The sequence below is a fragment of the Pangasianodon hypophthalmus genome, chromosome 30, assembly GCF_027358585.1.
Source record: "Pangasianodon hypophthalmus isolate fPanHyp1 chromosome 30, fPanHyp1.pri, whole genome shotgun sequence".
NCBI classification, from domain to species: Eukaryota; Metazoa; Chordata; class Actinopteri; order Siluriformes; family Pangasiidae; genus Pangasianodon; species Pangasianodon hypophthalmus.
In genome coordinates this window covers 11719467-11743598 of record NC_069739.1, presented here as the reverse complement: position 1 = coordinate 11743598, position 24132 = coordinate 11719467, and the positions used below count along the sequence as shown (strand labels likewise).

At 39.0% G+C, this 24132-nt stretch overlaps 2 protein-coding genes across 4 annotated transcripts; one reads left to right on the top strand and one right to left on the bottom strand.

Moving 5' to 3' along the window:
* Nucleotides 1-1475: 1475 nt before the first annotated feature.
* brox (BRO1 domain and CAAX motif containing) lies at nucleotides 1476-8725 on the bottom strand. 3 transcript variants are annotated; one of them, XM_026918465.3, is made up of 13 exons: nucleotides 8573-8725; nucleotides 8078-8211; nucleotides 7873-7979; nucleotides 6920-7016; nucleotides 6588-6683; nucleotides 5730-5802; nucleotides 5483-5588; nucleotides 5307-5396; nucleotides 5055-5140; nucleotides 4582-4663; nucleotides 4282-4432; nucleotides 2973-3132; nucleotides 1476-2850 (listed from the first exon to the last, which is right to left on the bottom strand). In XM_026918465.3, the coding sequence occupies exons 2-13, from the start codon at nucleotides 8176-8178 to the stop codon at nucleotides 2758-2760; spliced, it is 1242 nt and encodes a 413-aa protein (XP_026774266.3). In that variant the 5' UTR covers nucleotides 8179-8211; nucleotides 8573-8725; the 3' UTR covers nucleotides 1476-2757. The 3 variants fall into 3 exon arrangements, with proteins under 3 accessions (XP_026774266.3, XP_053087719.1, XP_053087720.1); XM_053231744.1 differs by having other exon boundaries at nucleotides 8078-8306; nucleotides 8573-8706; XM_053231745.1 differs by having other exon boundaries at nucleotides 8078-8197; nucleotides 8573-8705.
* Nucleotides 8726-10568: 1843 nt separating this feature from the next.
* aida (axin interactor, dorsalization associated) lies at nucleotides 10569-20304 on the top strand. The gene is made up of 10 exons (XM_026918313.3): nucleotides 10569-11018; nucleotides 13820-13886; nucleotides 14017-14070; nucleotides 14750-14804; nucleotides 16326-16389; nucleotides 16486-16589; nucleotides 17841-17963; nucleotides 18134-18256; nucleotides 19159-19276; nucleotides 19522-20304. Exons 1-10 carry the CDS (start codon nucleotides 10912-10914, stop codon nucleotides 19616-19618), a joined length of 912 nt encoding a protein of 303 aa, XP_026774114.3. The 5' UTR covers nucleotides 10569-10911; the 3' UTR covers nucleotides 19619-20304.
* Nucleotides 20305-24132: the final 3828 nt, after the last annotated feature.

The following is a 24132-nucleotide window of genomic DNA, read 5'->3' as shown; positions in this document are numbered from 1 at the left end:
GTGATGTGGTCATATCTTCTGGTTCTAGTAAGGACTCTCGCTGCTGCATTCTGGACTAACTGGAGCTTGTTTATGCTCCTACTGGAACATCCAGACAGTAAGGCATTACAATAATCCAATCTAGAAGTAACAAAAGCATGAACTAGTTTTTCTGCATCGTGTAGTGACATTATATATCTTGGCAATATTTCTGAGATGAAAGAAAGCAATCCTAGTGATATTATCTACATGAGCTTCAAATGAAAGTTGTTTGTTTTGTGGAGTTTCTCCCTTCAGTCTCCTCTTCAGGAGGTGAAATGCTGCTCAGTTGGATTAAGGTCTGGTGATTGACTTGGCCAGTCTGAAACCTTCCACTTTTTCCCCTGATGAAGTGCTTTGTTGTGTTGCAGTGTGTTTTGGGTCGTTGTCTTGCTGCACGATGAAGTTCCTCCCAGTTGGATGATTGGATGCATTTCTCTGTAAATTGGCAGACAGAATGTTTCTGTAGACTTCTGAATTCATTCTGCTGCTACATCATGAGCTCCATCATCAGTAAAGATTAGTGAATCTGTTCCAGAAGCAGCCATGCAAGCCCAAGCCATGACACTGCCTCCACCATGCATAACCCATGAGCTCATATGTTTTGTATCATGAGCAGATCTTTTCTTTCTCCACACTTTGTCCTTTCCATCACTTTGGTAGAGATTAATCTTGGTTCCAGAGCTTTTGCGGCTCGTCTCTGTATTTTTTTGCAAATTCCAATCTGGCCTTCTGATTCTTACTGCTGATGAGAGGTTTGTATCTTGTGGTATGGCCTCTATATTTCTGCTCTCAAAGTCTTCTTCAAACCGTGGATTCAAACAAAACGTCTCATGTTCTAAGCTGTTTAACACATTTAGATGTAAATATCAGGAAATGAAAGCTGAAATTCTTATCTGTTGTCTCATATTCATCTTTTGATCTCAAACCCAAATGTCTTCAGTGTGTAGCAAAAACAAAAGAACTGACCTTGCTGTTCCAATACTTTTGGAGCAGACTGTATACAGTCACTGGGTATAAAAAAGTGAATTGGTCTTAATCCTTTCTAATAATTCATATAGTTCTACACATATAAGAAATTGAAATATCAAAACATGGGCACAACTAAGCATGATAAGAGTTCATGTAACACTGGCATTTTGTTTTACATGGTACTTTATGTTCGATTGTGTTAATAAAATGACTGAAAATGGCTAGTTGTGTATTTCTTTAATTTCATCATAAACTGAAGGTAACACTATTTAGTAAAAAGAAAGTGTTTGCTTTAATTTGTAACATAGATCACTGTTAATTTTTAAAGGATATATGGTTTTTAATTACGTGTGAACTATAAGCTGCATGACCCAAGCTCCAGATTACTGAATCACAGTAAATGTGCAATGTTTTTTTTTTTTTATCTATCTATCTACAGGCATATGTGTACAATGCATACAGTACATAAAACAATTCCCAAAATACACATTTGACAAACATTTTACTGGAAGAAGGCATTAAATACATGACAGCGAGTTTTAAGCTGACAAGTGTTTTAGCATGTTTGTATTAACTACATAACATTAAAATCAAGTTACATTTGATAATACATCTCACTTTTTACAGAACCACTGTTTTAATTAATAGGTTTTACAGACATCCACTGGTCACTTTATTGGGAACACTGCACTCATACGGGGTCATCCCCTCTCTGCTCTCAGGAAAACCTCAATTCTTCATGGCATGGGTTCCACAATGTGCTGGAAATATTACTTTGAGATTTTGGTTCATGTTGATAAGCTTGTATCACACAATTGCTATAAATTTGTAATCATTAAAATTCTATTTATGATTGTTGCCTTTTAAAATTGATGAATTGATCCAAATAGTCCAAATGTTACACCCATGCTTATGACACATTCCTACTGAACTAGGTGGAGAATGCTGAATGAATTACTGTTACGCATTGTTTGAAACCTTCTTTCTCTTCGTTTTTAACTTGTTGCCATTACCACGGCTTGCTCACTACACCCTCGGCTGTTTGATTGCCACACTTTTCTGTCAGAGAGATCCCCAAATCCCCTTTCATGTGCCAAATGGAAAGCAAATGAACAGAATTTTACACTCTGCTTAAATGTACACACTACCAGTATGTTTTAAAATGAACTGTTAATGTTAAAATAATACATGCTTTTTTCCCATTTGTAATATTTTAATAGACAGCATCCATTTACAGAATGATCATTTTGCTTATAAGTTGTGAAGTATGTGTATATGTGTTTTAAATTAGAGTTGTTAGTTGCTCTACAGATTAGAGACCTTTGTGTCTTAGAAGAGTTTGGATTAGTAGTAAAATGTTTTTACATTGAAAAAAAAAAAAGTTCAGTTTGCATAAACAGCATGTGAGTGAAAGAAAATAACTACTTTTAATAAAATAAAATAGACATAGATATGTGTGTGTGTTCTTTTGTGCAGAGCTTTCAGCATTTTAGTGGACCTCGATACAGGGTTCAGTATAAATATAAAATTGGAGAAGTGGTCTTGTCTTGTTGAACACTTCATGGAGTAAATGACTGATTTTGCAAAATAAAAAAAAAATACAGTATGTAAAGTTAATCCATTACACTGACAGGAGTATTATCTACCACCTCTGAATTTTAGACCTCATACAGCTATGAACAATGGGCCAGTTTTGATTAATCATGTTAAGACTTAATGAACCAGAAAAGGATCTACACTCTCATTCTCAGATGTTCCTGTAAGTGCTCAAGAGATCACACATCCAGTGTCTTTCTGGGGCTTGAGATCAGGTTCCTTCACAGGCTTAATCTCCTCCTCATGCTTGGGCTTCATCTTTGCCTAGGAGCAATCAGAGAACGAATACGTCAGTAGATCTAGCCAGCATTTGAATGTGAATGTTGCTATGTCTTTCAAATATGATATGATGAGATTTCTGTAATTTACATCTGCTTAATTTATACCTTGTCATCTTTTGATCCTCTCGTGAGATCGAATGTGGCATAGACCTCAGGAGTACACTGGCTGCTGAGAGCAGGAAGCTCAAAGCTAATGGGCTCCGCCAGACCATAAGTTGCCTTCAACTCCAAAACAGGTGCCTCTTCAGGCACTTTATGGAAGTATCTGTCAAACAAAAACATTTCTTAAAAAATTAGGTTTCTATAAACCATAAAGTTCAAATGAACTATATACATTTTTCTGTGAACATCATTCCAGATACATGTGTATCTGAGATTGTAGTACATCATCTAACCAAGGCCAGTTCACTCAAGTTAGTTTTCCCCAAACTGATCTTCAGGGACCAGAAATGGTCCCCATCTTTCAGCCCAACACCCCAAACCAAGAAAACAAGACTCCCAGAGAACCAAACAAGCTACTCACTACCTGTCACTGTGACAGTAGGAAACTCAAGAGCTGGTATTCGCACTAGTTCTGAATTTTGGAGTAGTAATGTGCTAGATGTAAACTGAATTACATATCCTGATTACAACTACATAATCAAGTTTCGTGAAAACGAGAGTCGATGAGCAGCAGCTGCTCATGACCATTTATTTTGGTTAATAACAACATAGCCTCAAACTAATTTTTTGAGTAAATACCGTAATCGGTTGAGACTCGACAACATACAGTCTAGCAGCTTGTTTTGAGCGGTTTTAGACGTCCCTTTGTTCACCTGTGTTTCAGGTAATATCATTAACCAGGGTTGCCAGGCTTCAGCAAAATTTCCAGGACAACTACTCAACTATCTCAACAACCACAAAAATAACTTAAACTAGTCCAAAAACTCTGGGCTTCGGAAAATTGAGATGTTTTTCCTTTTAGTGGGAAACAAGTATTTCACACTTATATCTGATCTATGGACATTATCCACTCCATAATCCCCCTTTCCCTCTCCCAATATTTGCAATATATCTTACAATAGAAATGATTCTGCTCATCATAGACACACTGTCTGCACTTATACTTTGGCATTTTGCAGAAATTTATTACATTTAATTCAGATTATTTGGTATAAACCTAGATAGCGGCAGCCACACAGTATTTAAAAAACTAGTCCAATCTGGCAACCCTGTCATTAACTGTCTGTTAGCATCTCCTCCTCTGCTGAAAATGTTCGCAGTGTGCGCTTGGGGCACACAAACATTTGCCCCAGGGGCGTCTATTAGCACTTGTTGCAGTTCCTATTTCTGACCACTAGGTTGCAATAACAACACCATGGGAATGAGAGAATATCTGAGTGGTGGTGTACTGTGTGTCTGTGCACATACTCACATGAAACCATTTTCTCTCTGACATTTCTCCAGAGTGTTTTTGATCAGGCCACCGAGCTTCGTGAAGAAGAGCTGTTCGGAGGGCTTGGCAGTGCTGCCTGGGCCTTTGGTCTGACGGTATTCTTTACACAGTGCCTCTGCACGCACATAATCTCAAGAAGGAAAAAAAAGAAGGATTACAAACCCAAATAAGCCATATAGCTTATATATATGTGGGCCCAAATTATAATTCCACCTATCTGAAGTGTGTAGTTATAAACATATTCTTGGAATAGCCTTCTTCTAATCTGTAAGTACTCACATTTTTCAGCCTCTTGTAGGGATCTAATGGCCTCACCACACTTGTCACTAGCAAGGAGAGTCTGTCCATAGTAGCAGTGTGCCTGTGACAGAAGAAAAAAAAAGATCTGCCACATTTAGGCATTTCATCTCCTCAACAAGAAGCAACAAATGTTGTATTAAATACAATCTATAATACCAATACCCATGATACTAAGATGGAGAATCATGAGAATACTGTGCAACAGGGTGTTTTTGTGATGAGTTTTCACCTTGACAAAACATTGTAAAGGGTTCTGATGAAAGTGATTAAAGGATGTGGAAATTATAGTGCATGACACACACATCAGTACTGCTCTCATGATTTAATCTTTTGTGTGAAAACCTGTAGCCACACCAGCCGCTTGCGGAGAAGATTAAGGAACCCTGGTCTTTCTGCTAGTCTGGTTTGATTGTTGTCACTCATTTGTAGCACTGATAATGATCAAGACTTACATAAGCCATGTAAAAGTGCTGCTTCAGCTGCAAGTACTTTCTCCATTTATTGCTGCACTCTGGGTCCAGAGTGTTCAGAGTATGATCTAGTAAGAGGAAAAGTTTATTCACTGTAACATGTCAATATGCATATAACACATAGATACACCTTAAAACAGCAACAAAAGGGATTAAAGAGTGTCCAGGATGATAAAATAATTAATGAAGATTTACACTTCTATGCTTCTTTATTAGTATTTAACTCAAACGTACCAGCCTTTTGATAGTAGTTTGCTGTCTCAAGTGCCAAAGCTGCAACAAGGCCAGCGTTATGCTTCAGTTCAATGGCACGAGCAATGGTCACTAAACGGAAACAGAGAAAGCCAAAATGATTTGTTTGTTTTTGCAATACCAGTGGGGTGGAGAAAGTAAATAGAGAATGTCCACACCTTCTTGAGCCTCTGCTTGACTCTGCACAATGTATGTGTCAATCACCCTGGGCTCCATGTCTCTGCCTTTCTCCGCTGGCGTGATGAGGCGTGGTATCTGAGTCTCCTGGAGGGAAGAACGCAATCTGTCAAGCATCTACACTAGAGATACTAGAGATCTATTTTTAAATCAGTTTAAACATACTAGAAAGGTAGAAGCATGATTTTTAACATGACTATCTACAATGTGGTCTGTAGAGAAATTTACCTTGAGGTACTTGAAAATTCCAGCCGCAATTTTCAGATTCTTATGAACATCTTTTGCCTCGTCCTCAGTGATGCTATGATTAAAAAGTTACATATTTGGCATATTAAGTGCATGTAATTGAACTATCAATCATATAAGACTTCACAAAAACAGAAGAACATTTAGATTTGCGATCCCGGTTTGTTTCTCAATGCAATCTGATTCAAGTAAAAGCATCAGTTCTGCAGCATTTGCACTTGGGCACCCATTTTGCATAAAACAAAGAGAAGCACTATTCCCCTTTATCCACTGGGACCAAAGATCTCAGTCATTGTATCACATGACCTGCTATTTCTAGTATCCTCTGCACTCATGGAGCTCTCATATGGAAATTTTTATCAGACTAGAGAAGTACACATTTGCCAATAATTCAAAATGCACACAAGCTATAATTCACAAACATCCACTAGGAAAATACAGCTAGCTCTGTCTGCTACAATAAAGGAGCTGGTCAATGTAGAGTACGTAATAATGTAATATACACACTGTTCCTTATCCTTGGTGCCTGAAAGTTTTGTAAGAATCCTGATTTCAAGTAGCCAGTGGCGTCGATTGGGATGCCTCAGCTCCCAGGTCTAGTCTTTCTTGTGACTAATTTATTTGCCTGAAAATTCATTTCAAACATAAAGGAAGCTACTGAAGAAGAACTACTTTGGAAATATGACCTTGCTGTGACCTTGACGCACGCACAGACAACTCAAAAACATAATGTCTCTACTGCTGAGAGGTGGCGACATTTTAAAAAAAAAAAAAGAAAAAAGATCATCATTTCTACTTCATACTCAGCTGTAAAGGATAAATAAGAACGAATGTACCCACTTTTCCTTTCCTGCAAGCCTTGAGGCAAATTTGGTGTGCCAAACAGCAACGTTAAACCCCATGGATACCAGCTCAAACACAGCATCTTGCTGAGAACTAAATAAGAAAAAAAGAAATACAATTCTATATTATTACTGCATTGCAACAGAAATTACATACTGCAACGTTTCCATAAATTATAGATTAACAAACACTTTTACACTTTCCCTGACACCCTGGAAGGAAATAAATGATAAATGTAATAATAATTCAAGAAAAACTTCAGTGTGGCACAGACAGGGAGTTACTGAGGTACTATTCTGTTATATTTCTATTTCTGTAGGTTACATTACCTTGGTGTGTTTCCTTGCAAAGTGTCAGTCCACTTAAAGTTCTGAATGAAGCGCAGCTTGTTCTCTTGTGTAGTACCATCCAGAGACACAATGAACCCTAAGCGTGCCAAGCAGTAAAAGAACAGAAAGGTCTTGATTCCAGCAACAGAAAAAAAAAACATATTAATAGCTGAACAAAAGCAAATGAGCTTTATTTACAATGCAGGCTACATCACACCGAGTCCTTCTTTCACACAATGATATTTATTACACGTTATGCACGAAGAAATTGACGTAAATGTCTATAAGTAGCTTGTTTTCATGTTTCATTTTTCAGTTGCGTAGCGACTTGCACTTTGTCTCCATATTCTTGCGTCATATAAGCAATTATCAAGGTGATCAATTTATGGCCGCTGTTGAAACAGAGCTACACAATATGGCTGAAAGTATGTGCACCCCTGACCATCACACCCATATGTGGTTCTTCTCCAAACTGATGCCACAAAGTTTAAAGCACACAATTATATAGAATGTCTCTGTGTGCTGTAGCTTTACAGTTTCCCTTCACTGCAACTAAGAGACTGAAACCTGTTCCAGCATGACAATGCCCCTGTGCACAAAGCGAGCTCCATGAAGACATGGTGTGTGAAGGTTGGAGTGGAAGAACTGGAGTGTCCTGCACAGAGCCCTGACCTCAACCCCACTGAACACCTTTGGGATGAACTGGAACTGGAGACTCCTTACCCAACATCAGCGCCTGACCTCACTAACGCTCTTGTAGCTGAATGAACGCAGTGGAATCTAGTGGAAAGCCTTCTCAGAAGAGTGGAGCTTATTATGAGAGCAGAGGAATCTGGAATGGGATGTTCAACAAGCACATATGGGTGTGATGGTCAGGTGTGCACACACTTTTGGCCGTACAGTGGACCTGGTAGCACGTGGTTTAAGGTATTATACAAAGAGATAAAACGAACCCTGTAAAAGAGAGAAGTATTCATCAGTGGCTTTCTTCATGATCTCTGGGGTGCATGTAGCGTCTGTAAACATGTCCAGAAGCCTAGCCCTGGTTGTCCTCAGATCGCTGTATCACAAACAAAATCAGTATCAGCAAGTTTTGCTCCCAATCACAAAAAGTCGTTTCATTTCCATCACCCGAGGTCAGATCAGCTCCGAGCTTACTTGCAGATTTTACTGGCAGCAGGACTGGATGCCACTCCATACAGGTTGAAAGAGACGGGCGCTGTGGCCTTCAGAGGATTCCGGTGAAACCAGTGCGTCATGGTGCAGCTCCTTACACACCTGTGCTCAGAAACCTGTGACGTCAGAGGAGGTGCTCAAACCCACTGCTGATGTTCTTACACTTCAGTACTAATGAGGGTTTTTTCTTCTTTGTCACAGCTTACAGTGACTGTAACACATTTTAACTGTTAAGTCAACCCGAATATCCTTCCAAAATCACACCCTTATATATCATTTATTTACACATAAACATGTATATATGATGTGGAAAGCTGTTATATACTATACATTACACCTTCACAAGAATAGACTATGATGACATGAAAGCTAGCGTTAACTACGCAGCATGAACAACACACACATCCCTTTAAACACAAGCTGACAAAAAACACCTCACAAACAACCAGAGCATTAAATACTGACTACTGAATTCACCTGCAAGAGCGAAAAGGAAACTACTGAACTGTCAAACCTCTTTTTTTAACCAGAACCGCTTCCAGAAAAAACCCCCAGCAGCTAATCCAAAACAGGAAGCCTTCTTCCGGGTGGCTGCGTCATCACTGACGTCAAGCTCGCGACTCGTCATTCCCAACTTCCGACCAGGAAAACAGCACAGAAAACAACCTCTCAACTCGGAATTCCTGCTCAGGAGCTCAGGATGGTCTCCTCGCCCCCGAGTTCAGCAAGTGACGTCATATCAACATGGCCGCTCTCAGCAGGAAACACAGCAGCATTTCTTTACCTTTAAATGAGTTACACTGTTTATACACAAGTTTTAGCTTTAGATCAACCATCATACTGACATCATCTCATACCACTGACAGACTGTACAGAACATTCATCCATTAATCAAAAACTCTATATTCAAGAAAAATATTACAAGTCTTCTTAGTTTTATTTTTTATTTTTTTATTGAGAAGGTTCTCCAAACAGGTGCTGTAGTCGCTGGTCTCCTGGAGGAAATGAAGGAAATTTGAAATTCAAACCCTGACCATTTCTCCTTGAGTATGTGGAATTTTCCCAAAATAAAAAAAAGTTATACAAGAAAAATAAAATTATTATTATTATTATTATTATTATTATTATTATTATTATTGCAATAATACATACATATATCAATATTATTCAACTTGAATACACAGTTTTCCCTCTAATAAAATTTTCTACATTCACACAAATCTTGAGAAATATACGTTTGGAGAATTACAAGTCACTAAAAATGTTTATGTTTTATTTTGTAACGTGTTTTTAAAGCTTTTTTGTTCTTAGACAATTTACGCAGTGTAAGATATCGCTCAGATTCTTCTATTAAAAAAAGAGAATATTTGGATCTGTGAATGTGGAACTTGGCAAGCAACAGAATCAGATTTATAACATAAAATTGTCCTTTTTTAGACTGATTACAGTCACTAAAGCCCAGGAACACATCCTTCCACCACAACACACACTCAGTATTAATTTCACTCCTAATAAATCCTCAAATATCTCACCAAAGAAGAGAAAAATATCAACAGAGTCACAACAAAAAGAGCAACTGGGGCATATTTCATTTTTAAACTTTATTATATACTTGTTTGCAGAGTAATAGTTCTGATTTATTTGGAAAGAAATCTCTTTTACTTCTTTTTGTATTTTGTTCCTCTGTATTCCTACTGCATTAATCCAGTAAGCAGTTACAGAGGGGACAGTAACAGTGTCCTGCTGGAATAAAGACTATAAATAATAATCTGTTATTACTGCAGGCTGAAGCACAACGCAGTCGACCAACAAATAACATTTTCAATAAAGACACAACACCTGAAGGAACAGAAGCAATGACTCTGGAAAATTCTTTTGCAGAAATGGGAGACTGAAAATGATCGAGAAATTCCTTATTTCCGACTTTGTAGCTTTTTATTATTATTATTATTATTAGTAATATATTAAATAAATGTTACATTAGATTGAAACAGATGGCTGACAACTAACAAGTAAAGATTAAGTTAAAAAAAAATACATTGTTTAACATAATAACAACATGATCTGAAAAAAGAAAAAGAAAAAAAAAAGAAAAAAAGATGAAGGATTATCTTCCTTTTTCCCAAATGCAAATTTAAGATCCATAATATTTGAGGATGAAGAGACAGGCTTTATACTTCTGCATTAAATTTAATAGTGTTTCTCTTTTTTTACTTTCTTTCTTTCTTTCTTTTTTAAATAAGCATTAAGGACTTTTTGCATCTTGCTTGAGTATTGTGTTAAGACTTCCATGTCAGTTTCTAGTTGTAAATTGACTATTTATGCCATTTGTTTTATGTGGTTGTTAATCATATTTTGTATTCAACAACTATTAACTAAAAAATAATTAAATTTAAATTATTTATATAAAGCAAACAGATAATAAACATGAGGGACTTTTATTTTAAAATGGAAAGCCATTTCAGGCTTCAGCTCCGTTAAGAGCGTCAAAGACAATGTTTGGAAAATGACGCTGTTAACACAGTAGGTCACGTGGTAAACGGGACGCGTGTGAAGAAACCAGAGTGAAATAAATTCGCTGAAACTTAATATTCTTGGCTGCAAGGACGCTGAATTCCGAGGAATTCCGAAGAAAGCCGAATGCAGCACTCGGGTTAGGTTCGGTTGCACGCGCACAAGGGCTTGGTCCGAGTGCAGCGCGATCACCGGCTCAGGCGCACGAGCCCGCGGCCGGATGTTGAGCCCCAGCGCGCGCTGAGCTGCAGCCTCTGACCCGCGATGGTCCATCTGAAACCAGGCTCCTGCAGCTGGAGAAGATGTCAGATGTCACCAAGAGCGTCCAGAAGTGGCATGCGAGCTTGAAAAAGGGCACGGACTTTGACTCGTGGGGGCAGCTGGTGGAGGCAGCGGATGAGTACCAGATGTAAGTTACCTTCAGCAGGTCGGCATGAGTAATGCTCTGCTTTCTTTCTGTTCTACAGACAGCATTTAAATCCTCATCCCACCATCCCATCACCCAGGAGAGCAGGAGGAGGAGGAGGAGGAGGAGGAGGAGAGGAGGATGAGTTCACTTCTGAGTCTGTTTCCTCGAAAGCACGCAGAGATCCGGCCCGAGAAAGCTCCTCATCCGCGCTCTAAATTAACACTGTATTGTGGATAGTAATGGGCTTGTTGCACAAACACTTCCGCATTCTTCTGTACTTACGGCTCCTGCGCTTCCGGTTCCTTCACTACACTCACTGGTAGTATTTTACAGTCTGGGATTAGATATACAAGAACACCTGGAAAACCTTTTTTTTTTTGGCACACTTCGGACTGTATGGTTCGTCATACACGCACGACTTCTTCTTCTGCTCCTGTTAGTTGTCGCCACAGCAGATTGTTGGTCTGCGTGTTTGATTTGGCACAGTTTTTACACCAGATGCCCATCCTGATGCAACCTTTCTTAATTTAATCCAGGCTTTGGACCTGGTGCGCTGTCCCGGTGGCTGGGAATCGAAGCAGACAGCAGCGTGGCCTAACCACTAGTCCTCCAGGGACCCCGTCATACAGGAACAACTGCGAGCGTTAAAAATACCTAGTAATATAAACAAACAGCTGATTCAATAATCAGAATATCTGATGTTAGCCAACACCTGGAGCGTCAAAAAAACCATACGGCCAGTAAATGTTCACATCTGGCCACCAGATTACTCCAGAACCTGTTAATTAAAGTCGTCTTGTTGTGGGGAAAAAGCGCTAGTCTCTGTTTGACTTCTAGCACAATAACTTTATTTCACTGACAATGTGACGCTGTAATCGTGTCTCTTTCTAGAACTAGTTTAAATCTTACACATTAACGGGGTCAATACTTACGCAACTGCAGCTTTTATGGTTTTTATTTGTAATAATTTTACAGACTACAGTGATCGTGTTTAATCTGTGTGTGTTAAGACCGTACCTTTCAGACAAACGCAAATAAATTCCCACATTCAGGAGGAGTCAGTGTTGTTGTTCTACTAAACGGTTTGTGTGTTTGTGTGTTTTTTGTCCAACCCACTTGACATTAGTCTACAGTGTACAATGTACAGTGGCCCGTATCCGAGTTTGACCCCTGACCTTTACACGAGTTTGACCCCTGACCTGTACACAGCTAGCTGATCTGGTGTGAAATGTCTGCTATACACCTTTGTATGGGATGAAAAGGTTGTGACGCACTGTAGGTTTATTTCCGGTGGTCTCCTGGGGTCACTGTGTGCACGGAGGTACTCGGCATCGCTCCAAATATATCTTTATTTGTTTCTGTTTCTGTTCTGTCTTAAATACACCGTATTGCCAAAAGTATGTGTACCCCTGCTAGGGCGTTTCTAGGTGTTAGCTATGGTAACACCAGTGGTTGCTAGGTGTTGCTAAGTGGTTGCTGTGGTATTCCAGATGGTTCCTAGGGTATTGCTAGGTGGTTACTATGTTGTCCAAGGTGGATGCAAGGGTGTTGCTAGGTGCTTTCTGTGGTATTCTACATGTGCTGTTCAGCTTGAAGTTGTCCTAAGCCATCTGCAGGACACCTAAGACACCTCGGCTATGGGTTCCTGATCAGAAGGTTGTGGGTTCAAGCTGCCACTGTTGGGACCTTGAGCACGGCCCTTAACCCTCTCTGCTCCATGGTCGCTGTATCTGACTCTGACCCCGAGCTCTGACCCAGATTACTAACAAGCTGGAATATGCGAAGAAAAGGATTTCACTGTGCTGTAATGTATGTGTGACAAATAAAGGCTTCTTCTTCTTCTAAATCTTCAGCGTCTCTCTGAGCCAAGCAGTTGTCCCTGTGTGCTTCAAGATGACCACCATCATCCCTGGGCCAAAAGAAACCGCCATGTCTGCTGCCATATTCACCTGTCTCTGACTCACCTGGACAAAAAACACAATTATGTGAGGATGTTGTTCACAGACTTCAGTTCAGAGCTCAGTTCTATCATCCCACAGCAACTGAGAGAAAAGCTGAGGCTGCTGGGTTTGATCGCCTTCCTCTGTAACTGGATTCTGGAGTTTCTGACTGGGAGACTCCCGTCCCTGCGGATCGGTGACATCACCTCCAACACCACCTCCAGCACCACCTCCTCCAGCACCACCTCCTGCACCACCTCCTGCACCACCTCCAGCACCACCACACTGAACACCGACGCACCCCAGAGCTGTGCTCAGTCCACTGCTGTTCACACTGCTGACTCACGACTGTGCTTCACTCAGGTGTTCCAAGGGGTTGCTGGGGTGCTAAGTGGTTGCCATGGTATTCCAAGAGGCTGCTAGGACATTGTTAGGCTGTTGCTGTGGTATTCCAGGTGGTTGCTAGGATGTTGCCAGTTGGTTACTATGGTATTCCAGATGGTTGCTAAGGCATCTCTATGTGGGTGCTGTGGTATTCCAGATGGTTGCAAGGCCGTTGCTAGGCTGTTGCTATGGTATTCCAGGTGGTTGCAATGATGTTGCCAGTTGGTTACTATGGTATTCCAGGTGGTTGCTGTGGGGTTGATATGGGGTTGCTGTGGTATTCCAGATGGTTGCTAAGGCATCGCTATGTGGTTGCTGTGGTATTCCAGGTGGTCGCAAGGGCATTGCTAGGCTGTTGCTATGGTATTCCAGGTGGTTGCCATAATTCTGATTGAAAAAAAAAGTTTATCAGTTATAAAGTAACTGCGCATTAACATTTGCAGGAAATGCTAATTTATTTATTATTTTTAATGACAGACTTGCGCGGCAGCTGCAGAAGGAGGTCCAGTCTTCAAGTTCTCAGGATTTCACAGAGGAACAAAAGGTATTTATTTCTCTCACACAGGAATAAAATAAAAAGGTGTAATGTGCACAGTAACATAATAATGCATTTAGTCATATTTAATATACAGTATATTTATAGTTAATCTAATCAAACACTTTTTCTTTACTAGAAAACCCTGGGAAAAATTGCAGCATGTCTTGAAATGCGAAGTGCGTCACTACAGGTTGGTGATAATTTAAGCTCTCTGGGGTAAAAAACGCTTTTATAAGCGATCAGCACTGGATCGTTTGGGAACACGGGTTGTGCTGCAGCGCTTTATCTGTGCACATGTTCAACTCATAGTTGAGAGTAAACTCACATCGCACTCTGCACTAAACAGTAATAACACTATTGATTAACTGATGCACTGTTCACTGTTGTACTATCAGGTTTGCTCAAAGCTCAGAACTTTGTTATGCACGTAAAGATGACTGTTATAGTTTCATGTACTAAGTAAAATAAAAAAAGAATTTCTCTCACCTTGTCTTTTAGCTAGACCTTGAAAAGAATTCGACTCAATCTTTAGTTTAATTAGTCAAAACCCTGACCTGTAGATTTGTCAGTTCCAAAAAAAAAAAAAAAAAAAAAAACATTGAATTGCGATTAGCAGATCAGTTATGGCTTGCAGTGAAGAAAACCTTCTGTGACATTAAATAAATTATTCTGATGCCTCAACATACCTCTGTGAAAATGGGTTACGACTAATACAGCAAAGTTGTGTGTAGAAAACTAACAAAAAAACGAGTTATCATAGACTAGCGTAATTAAAAAAAATTGTTGACCACATGACTTTTATGCATAGTGCTGATGCACCTCAAACCTCCACAACCATTTCAGCATCTTTCTCCTTTTTATTTTGTTAGAGCACACAGTGCCAAGAGGAATTTACCTTACAGGATCTGAAGAAACTGGAGCCCAGTATGTATACAAAATTTATACATCATATCAAGAACACTGACATGGTAGAGTCGTTATTGTAGGTTTTACACTCGATCAGGTGGATCAGGTGGAGACGATCTGGTGGGGATTTTAAACATTTTTATGTAATTGTTGAGCTCAGAAACAGACCTTCGGATCAAGTGAACAGCAAGCCTGTGATCAGGAACCGACCAGTGAAGAAGGATAGAGAACAATTAACACAAATTATTGCATTGGCTTACAAGTACAGTTGTCACCTTTGACTTAAGAAAAAACTTTACACAGCTGACTGACTGACTGACAAATAGACTGATTGTCCATTAGAGACGCAAATTTTTTGAGAATTAGGGGCTTACGTAGAGCTATAGTCTCTTTATGTGTTTTTATTAAAACAAAAATGTGCTTACTTTAGTAGCTGTGGTCAATTCGGCTACAGCAATTTTATCCTCCTCAGCTAAATGTGGAAATTGCCTTCATTTTGCATTTAGACTGAAGAAGGCTTTGGTGCTTTTTAGTTGCAGCAGCATGCGCGTCCAAAGCAGTTCTTCCTTCCCTCCTGCTTCACCACAGTGTTTACTAGGCAGATGCTACACGTAGCCGATTGCATGTCTCCCACCTTTGGCTTAAGCCAGTTGATATATTTTTCATATTTTCACCAGTCATTATTAATTGAAATAAAACGTTTGCACTTCTCTTTGACAGGCCTAGTACTCCCACCATCCTCTTCCTCCGACGCACCTCCCATTCCAACGTTTTATATTGTTTTATAAGCACGCGTGTATTCTTTAAAGTTGACGTTGTTAGCACCTAGACAAAGTGACTAATGAATGAACGTTATGTAGAGGTTGATAACTTAGCAACTAAAGAGAATAATGATTTAAGATTAGGCGTATAACAAATGGGAAAATGAGATATTGGGAAATGAGATATTTTCCGGGACTGATAGTCCTGGGAAACCCGGGACAGGTGGGAACACTACCTTACAAGGTTGACCAACACGTTTGGCGTTTCTAAAAAAAGCTGCCAGCCTGCGTGGCTTTATACATCTGGATGATTAGAAGCATTAGAGGGCAGGTCAGAGCCAAAACACGACACGTTTCCATGTTGACCTATAAAATGTTTAGTAGTTTCACAGAGTGTTTGTTATGATGGTTTTTATATTATGATCGATTAAAATGTCTCCATGTTCTGTCTTTTCTGTGAGATCATGCACACTGTGATGCTAAACTCAGACATGGCATCCCAAGCTGTTTTATGAACCAGGCTTTACTCTAAGCGCTAGTCCAGCTCACACTCTCTCTGACAGACACACGAACAAACCGTTAACACCCAGAGTCAGGAGTTCCTTAGCTTCCGTTTCCTCCTCAGCAGAATGACTGATAACTCAGAGGAGTAGGTTCAATCGGTTGAATTTTGCACAACGGACACGGCGCAAAAAGCTGTTTATAAAATACGCAAAGACTGGCATGTGGTTACTTCTGGGTTTTTCACTGTGTTTTCATGTTTTTTTTTTTTGAACAGTCATCAAAAATATTCTCACTTACAACAAAGATTTCCCTTTTGATGTCCAACCAGTGCCTTTGAGGTAAATATAAGACGTGCTGCATTCTTTTCTGCAGTTATTCTTACGCTGTGGGGTAGAGAGCGTGAAAACAGTATTAATTCAAAATATTGCCCTTAGGAAAATCTTTGCACCAGGAGAGGAAGAGAACCTAGATGTGGAAGAGGAGCTGGACACGGCGACGGGGACAGGTTTAATACAGTCCTTCCCCACCAGGGTGCCAGGTACCGCTTTCCATACGTAACTAAGCGATGGTTCAATACTCAACCAGTTGAAGCCATTTCCCTCTATGGTGATAATGTATTGGTTATTAGATGAGACAATCATAAGTAAACATACCCTTCCACACACACACACACACACACACACACATATACAGTACTGTGCAAAAGTCTTAGGCACGTGCAAAGAAATGCTGTAGAGTAAAGACGCCTTCAAAAATAATGAAATTAAATGTTTCTACATTAAAAAAAATCCTATAAAGAGCAGTAAACAGTAATAAATGAAACAGAGTCAGTATTTAATGTGACGACTCTTTGCTTTATAAAGAATAAAGCAGTATCTGAGGTGCAGTGTGTGCAGGTTTATAAGGAAATGAGCTGGAAGTGTTACTGAGCATCTTGCAGAAGCAGCCACAGTTCTTCTGGAGACTTTGACTGTCGACTCGCTTCTTATTTCTGCAGCGAAACCCAGCAGCCTTCATTATGTTTTTATCTGAAAAGTGTCTCTTATGGAATCTGCTGCTTTCTTTACTGACATACAAACATTTTTCTGTAACGTTTCATTTTGTGCTGGAAAACTAATGTTTGGAATCGAAAATGTTTTTGTACTGAATCAATAATGTAGAAGTCAGAAAATAAACATCTATAACAAAGTTTGTACTAAAAAAACTTTTGAACAGTACTATAATATATATGTATGAAAAATATATATACACACACAGGAGCGGTGAAAAGAAGTCAAAAGCTCATCGAAGCATTATAATTTAATAAATGCTCAACGTAAAACCTAATGAGTGGGAAGCGGCTTCACACACGTTGAACTTATTTAATCAGGATAATAAACATTAGAGTGGAAATGCATGTTTACACAGTGAGAAGAAATAAGAATTTAGACTCTCTTGTTGTTATTTAATGTACCTCCAGTGCATACGTATATCCACTTCAAATTTACTCACATAATGTCTTTTAACTTTGTACTTATGAATATGAACAAAAAAGTGTGTATTCATAAGCACAAACAAAGATACGTGTAAAAAAATGAATAAGGGAAAAAAAGTATTCAGAGAAATATACACTCACCATCCACTTTAATAGGAACACCTGTACATTTATGCAGTTATCTAATCAGCCAATCATGTGGCAGTAGCACAATGCATCAAATCACGCAGATGCAGATCAAGAGCTTCAGGTGGAGATTAGAAAAAAAATCTCACCTGGTCTGAGAGTTGTGGGCTTTTTTTTTTTTCCCAACAGGAACTTTATTACCACGGCTTCCCTCGGAGCCGGGAATGACGCTGCTTACTCTGAAAATCGAGAAGATTGGTTTAAAAGATGCAGGACAATGCATTGAACCTTACATGACTATTAGTGTCAGAGGTATAACTGTAATTTTCTTAATTATTATTATTAATTTTTGTGTTTATATGAATTGAATTCTTTCAGCTGTGAGATACATTTTAATAATGTTTGCCTCATAACAGTATAAAAATAAAAATAGAAGAGTGCTTACCTTGTATAATATAAGATTATGCTTTTCTCTACTACAGACTTGGATGGTGTTGATTTAAACCCTGTTCAGGACACTCCAGTGTCAACACGTAAAGAAGATACCTACATTCATTTCGATGTAGATGTGGAAATCCAGAAACATCTTGAGAAACTACCAAAAGGTCAAAATAATTATGTTTTTGCTCTGTGTGTTTTTTTTTTTGTTGTTTTTTTTCCTCATCTTTGATTTTGTTACGCCATTGTTCATTCAAATCCTAGAAATAAGCCTTTGGACATATTTCTTCAAAAACCGCTTTAGTAAAATTTCTTTGTCCAAAGATACGTAGCAGTTCAAACATTTTCAGTGTTTTATATAAATCATAATAACTACGGATAACAGGACTAGATCTGCCGTCCTACAGTCTGCCAGTCAGACACTGATTTGTGAAATCAATCTCATCAGTAAATCACCGATCGAAAGCTCAGAGAGGTCGGTGATTCTGGGTTGGAATTCATAACATAACTTTCATTTGCATTTCTGTAATGGCTTAATAATCACACTATCCACTCAGAAGAGGATGGGATCTTCTTCCGCATGTCATCTCAGGGAGTTTTTCCTTGCCACTGTCGCCTCTGTCTTGATCACTTTAGATCTAAATCTACATCCAGATTGCTGTAAAGCTGCTTTAGCACAATGTCTGCTGTTAATCGTGTGATATAAATAAAATTAAATTCATATTTAACCGGACCATGACTGGGCTGTGAGTAGATCAGAGGGGTTAAGATTGGATTTTACACACAGGAGTCTGAGAAGATAAATTTAGGCCGCATAAAATCAGGACACCTGTTATGATTGTCAGGAGCTAATGATCAGCCTCACAATCAGCCAGATTCTTCTCTAGTTTATTAGTAGGTGTTATTCAGTCACTCACTCAGTAAATGAAAATACCTCTTCTAGGCTGGAAAAAAAAACCAATCTGGTGTCAGTCATCTGTTTAATGATTTAAGAAGATTTTTAAAAATCAGTGTAAAGATCTTCTTCCTTTTGGGTCACTGTGATAGAAGAGTTTTACTGTTTTTATAGGTGCTGCAATTTTCTTTGAATTCAAACACTACAAGCCCAAGAAGAAGTTCACCAGTACCAAGTGTTTCGCCTTCATGGAGATGGATGAAATCAAACCTGGTCCCATTGTGATCGAACTGTGAGTAATAAAATAATCAGACAGCGATGGTGGGTTTGTACTATTCACATATAAAAGTGACGGCTAGGATTGAATGTTAACGTTGTAATTTTTTCACATGTATTTTTAACTTTCTAATCTTCCCGTCTTAAAGTTTGTCCTTGTGATAATCTTAATGGCATGGTGTGGCAATGCTTGTATAGCTGATAAGCAAGGCACAGTCTAGCATACGGGACAGTCTAACCTGTGTGTTTTCGTGATCTTAGGTACAAGAAGCCAACTGATTTCAAGAGGAAGAAACTCAATCTCCTTACGAAGAAGCCACTCTACCTTCACCTCCATCAAACACTACACAAAGACTGAGCAACACGTGGACCAGCATAAAAGTGATCATAAGGAACAGCACTTTTGCCACCTGCCAGCCTTTTTGTTTATCTGACTACAGATGGGTTCATCGCCTTTATAAGAAAATAATAATTAACAATTAACAATAAGACCCCAGACTTCAGCTTTGGAAATTTGCCTGTAGGTTTCACAAGACTACTTCAAGTGTCCATCAAGTGTTTCCAAACGTTTGTAAACGGGGAGCAACACTGTTGGAAACATGGAGTATGTAATCTGCATGTTTTTTCATTAGTTCATTCATCTTTGGTCCTTCACCTTCATCATCACTGATCAAGGAAGACACTGACATTGGCTTTGCTCTGTCCAGCCAGTGTGATGGTCCATTGTTTATTGCCACTATGAAAGAGAGTTTCTCCTGAATGTTGATTTCTGAAATGAAAAGAAGTAAACACAAGTTTGTACTCTATACTAAGTCAGTACTTATAACACCCCCTTTGGCAGATATCACAGCTAGCAAATACTTCCTGTAGCCAGCTAGGAGTCTATCTATTCTTGTTTAAAGAGTTTTCACCCACTTTTCTGTGCAGAATGCTTCTAGTTCTGAGGTATTTTTGGGCCATCTTGCATGCTCAGCATGTTTAAGGGGGTTGTGATGGCCATTCCAAATGCTTCAGCTTCTGTTTATTAAAGTAGTTCATGGTGGATTTTGAGGAATGTTTTAATCATTTTCCTATAGCTTCAGTTTTTTGACTGACTGTGTAACATTTGCTTCCAGGATTTGCTGATATTTACTGGAATCCATACTTCTATCTACCTGAGCAATGTTTCCTGTGCCACTGGCTGCCACACAACCCCAAAGCATGCCAGATCCACCCGCATGCTTAATAGTTGGAAAGGTGTTCTTTTCATCAAATGTTGTCTCATTTTTCCCCAAACATATCTTTAGTGATTGTGGCCAAAGAGTTCCATTTTTACTTCATCAGTCCACAGCACTTATTTCCAAAATGCCTTTGGGTTATCTAGCTATTGTTTTGCGTACGTCAGAAACATTACGTACATCACTTTTGTAATGAGGTCGCAGGTAAGGTTTCCTTCTGATGACTCTTCCATGCAGATCAGGTTTGCTTTGCCTTTCTATCCAGCGTACATACAGTTCAGTCTGAGAGTGTTCTTGGTCTTTCAGATTTTACCTTCTACAGTTGCTTTGTAGGCTTCATTTCGATTCATTTTCAGATCCTCAGTCAGCTGTTTAGAGGAAAGGTTTGAAATTTTGGAGTCAGAGAATTTATTACACTCTGGAATTGCTATTCCTAATGACAATTCTTGACCTGCCTTTACAAGCGGAAGCCTGGAAAGTTCATCAAATATGAAGTAACTTTGCATTAACACATTAAACAGGCTACAATTATTTGATGATTATTTGATCTAGGTTGTTTATGTAGCTAGGCCTATTGGCTAACATAACTAATCAGTTACCTAACTCACTTCAATTCATACATTGACAAATTGACATCTAATATTAAGTGGTGAATAAATGGACTTTGCTTTAAACCCCCATATACAAATTTCTGTTGTGCTGTTTTCTGCCATAAAATGACTGTTTGTGCTAGTTTGGCATTTGAGATATTATAGCGTTAAACTATTCACTCCCTTGAACTTTTCTACATTTTCCACTTTTCCACAGTGCTCAGATGAATGGATGCCTCTTATGTGCAATTAAAGTGTCGTGAATGTGGAATCATGATGTCAGCTGGTTCTGGGAGCACAGGCTTATTTCATGCGCATTGTCAGAATGCAGTGTCCTGCTGGTTCATCTGTCACAAACATGGTCATTAAATCCCACAAAAGTGAGAGATCACAAAATTAGGCCTCTGTAGATAATGTTCAATTTAACCCCTTCCAAACTGCCAGTTAATGCTTCTACTCTTCAGGATCTCTCTTTTACTGGGTGTCTTTTTTTTTTTAATGTATGCAAATGGCCCTGTCTCCTCTAATGGCCAAAGATATCAGGCTACTGTTGTATTTGGACAACTGGCCCCACCAAGGAGAAGGCCATTAGAGGATATGTCTTACCCTCCTCGCTCACGTTACTGTGCTCAGTCTCACAGTGAGCTCAGAAGAGTACCCTAAAAACAAATTCCAGACGTCAGGGAACAGAGTCTTGCTCTCTGTCAGTTCAAGGTGTTTCCAGCTAAGGAAATACATGGAATACTAAGTGAGGGAACCGGGGCTTGTTATCTGCCCACCACTCCAACCCCAACCAGGGGATTTTTCCATTTTCCATGTGGAGTGTCTGCAAGTATTTCTGACCCTCATCCGCATCAGTCCTTTATATTTCCTTGCTTTCACAATGAAGTCTAGACAGTTATTTAAAATCAGCGTTTAGTCTTAATCGCGCGTTTTCCCCATCTCCTGCTCTCCATATCTTCAGGTGATTTGAGAACAGTCCTGTCTGTGAAAATGACATGAGCAAACTCCAAACTCTAGTTTACATGATGATGTAGCTATTAAAGAAAACGCTTTAAAATTGTGTTATTGGTCATATCAAAGAAAGTGTACAAAATAAAATAAATGAGATACCATGGAATGATTTCTTTTAGGATGAAAATATTCCCATTCACAGGGTATGAGAAGTCACTGAAAGGTTGAAAATGAGCATGTAATCACATGCTATGGCCTTTTCAGTCATTACAGTCATGACTGACAAGTTATAGTGCCTTTTCCTTTAATTTGTCACACATCTCTATTTTATTGATGTTACCTTAAGAATGTGGCCCTAATAGATTTTTTGTGAGGTTTTCTAAAGGGTGTGAATTCTAGCATGATTGTAATGGCCAGCACTCTTCATTTGAGCTCCCAGGTGTCTGAAATTTAGTGAGAAGTGATTGTGATATATGAATCTGTATTGTAAGATGTCTATAGATTAGTAAGGAGTGAAACACTATGACATTTCTTCTCTGTGCAAAAACAAATTTTTGACTATAGAACTGATGGATCATCATATTCCAAAGGTTAGCATTAGATTGGTTGATGATTTATTCATTTGGCAGACACTTTTATTACAGTTGAGCTGAGAAAGGTGTCAGTGTGTGTCCCATTTCTCCTTCAGGGTTTCAGAAGGGTGCTCAGCAGCAGTCTCTTATCCAAAAACCCCTGTAGTGCTACACTATACGGCCAAAAGTTTGTGCACCCCTGACCATCACACCCATATGTGCTTGTTGAACATCCCATTCCAGATTTATTCCCGCGTGTTTGCTGTTATAATGAGCTCCACTCTTCTGGGAAGCTTTCCACTAGATGTTGGAGCGTGGCTGTGGGGATTTGTGTTCATTCAGCTACAAGAGCATTAGTGAGGTCAGGCACTGATGTTGGGTAAGGAGTCTCCAGTTCCAGTTCATCTCAAAGGTGTTCAGTGGGGTTGAGGTCAGGGCTCTGTGCAGGACACTCGAGTTCTTCCACTCCAACCTTCACACACCATGTCTTCATGGAGCTCGCTTTGTGCACAGGGGCATTGTCATGCTGGAACAGGTTTCGGCCTCTTAGTTCCAGTAGAGGGAAACTGTAAAGCTACAGCACACAGAGACATTCTATACAATTGTATAGAACAATTTGAGGAAGAAGCACATATTGGTGTGATGGTCAGGGGTGCACATACTTTTGGCCATATAGTGTAGATTCATAACCACAGAATCTTTGAAAACTTGTTTTTGAACATTGCAAAATGATCTTAATATGTACGATGTATCCTTACGTCTAATGTCTCTTTATTAAAGTTTAAGATATATGATTTTGCTGTATTTTTGGAGGACATGTACAGAATATGGTTGGAATAATAATACTATTAAAAAAGTCTTAAGATCTTCGGTTGTCTCTAATAAATGCCTGTACATTTTATCCAGTGTGTAATAATAGCCTATATACTATAGTAGTCATGTTCTACACAACATCCTCTTTTCATTTAATCATAATCATATATCACCTCACGTGTTTATCCAAATAAACTGGCTTAATAATAAGACTGTAAATTTATTGGGAATTGAAGAATAGCTGTCCCTTCATACTGAAATCATGTGTACAGAAAACAGCATGTAGCTGTTATTTTTTTACATTTAAAAATTAAGATGTGTATGATATTTTTATAGTTTAGTTCTGGCAAGCTTCTCTCCCAGTGGTCACAAAGTTCAACAATTTCTGTAGATTTTTTTTTTCTCTTTTGACTTGTATCAAAATCAATAAATACAGTATAATAAACAAAATCTTTTTTTATTAGTTGCTATGTATTTTTTGCAACCAGTGGCAGCGAACTACATGAAACATCTGTCTGTCTTGTCTGTCTTTTCATCTCCTCCCCTGACTGAATCTAGATGCTCTTGCTCACAAGCTACCGATAAAATAAAAGTCTTCATGTCACATTTTCCCAGTATAATTTGGATTGTGGATTTCGTAAGATGTAGACGCATAAATGCCATCTATTGACAGAATACTAGTTACATACATGGCTGTGGTTCTGTGAACCCCATATACCCATCAGG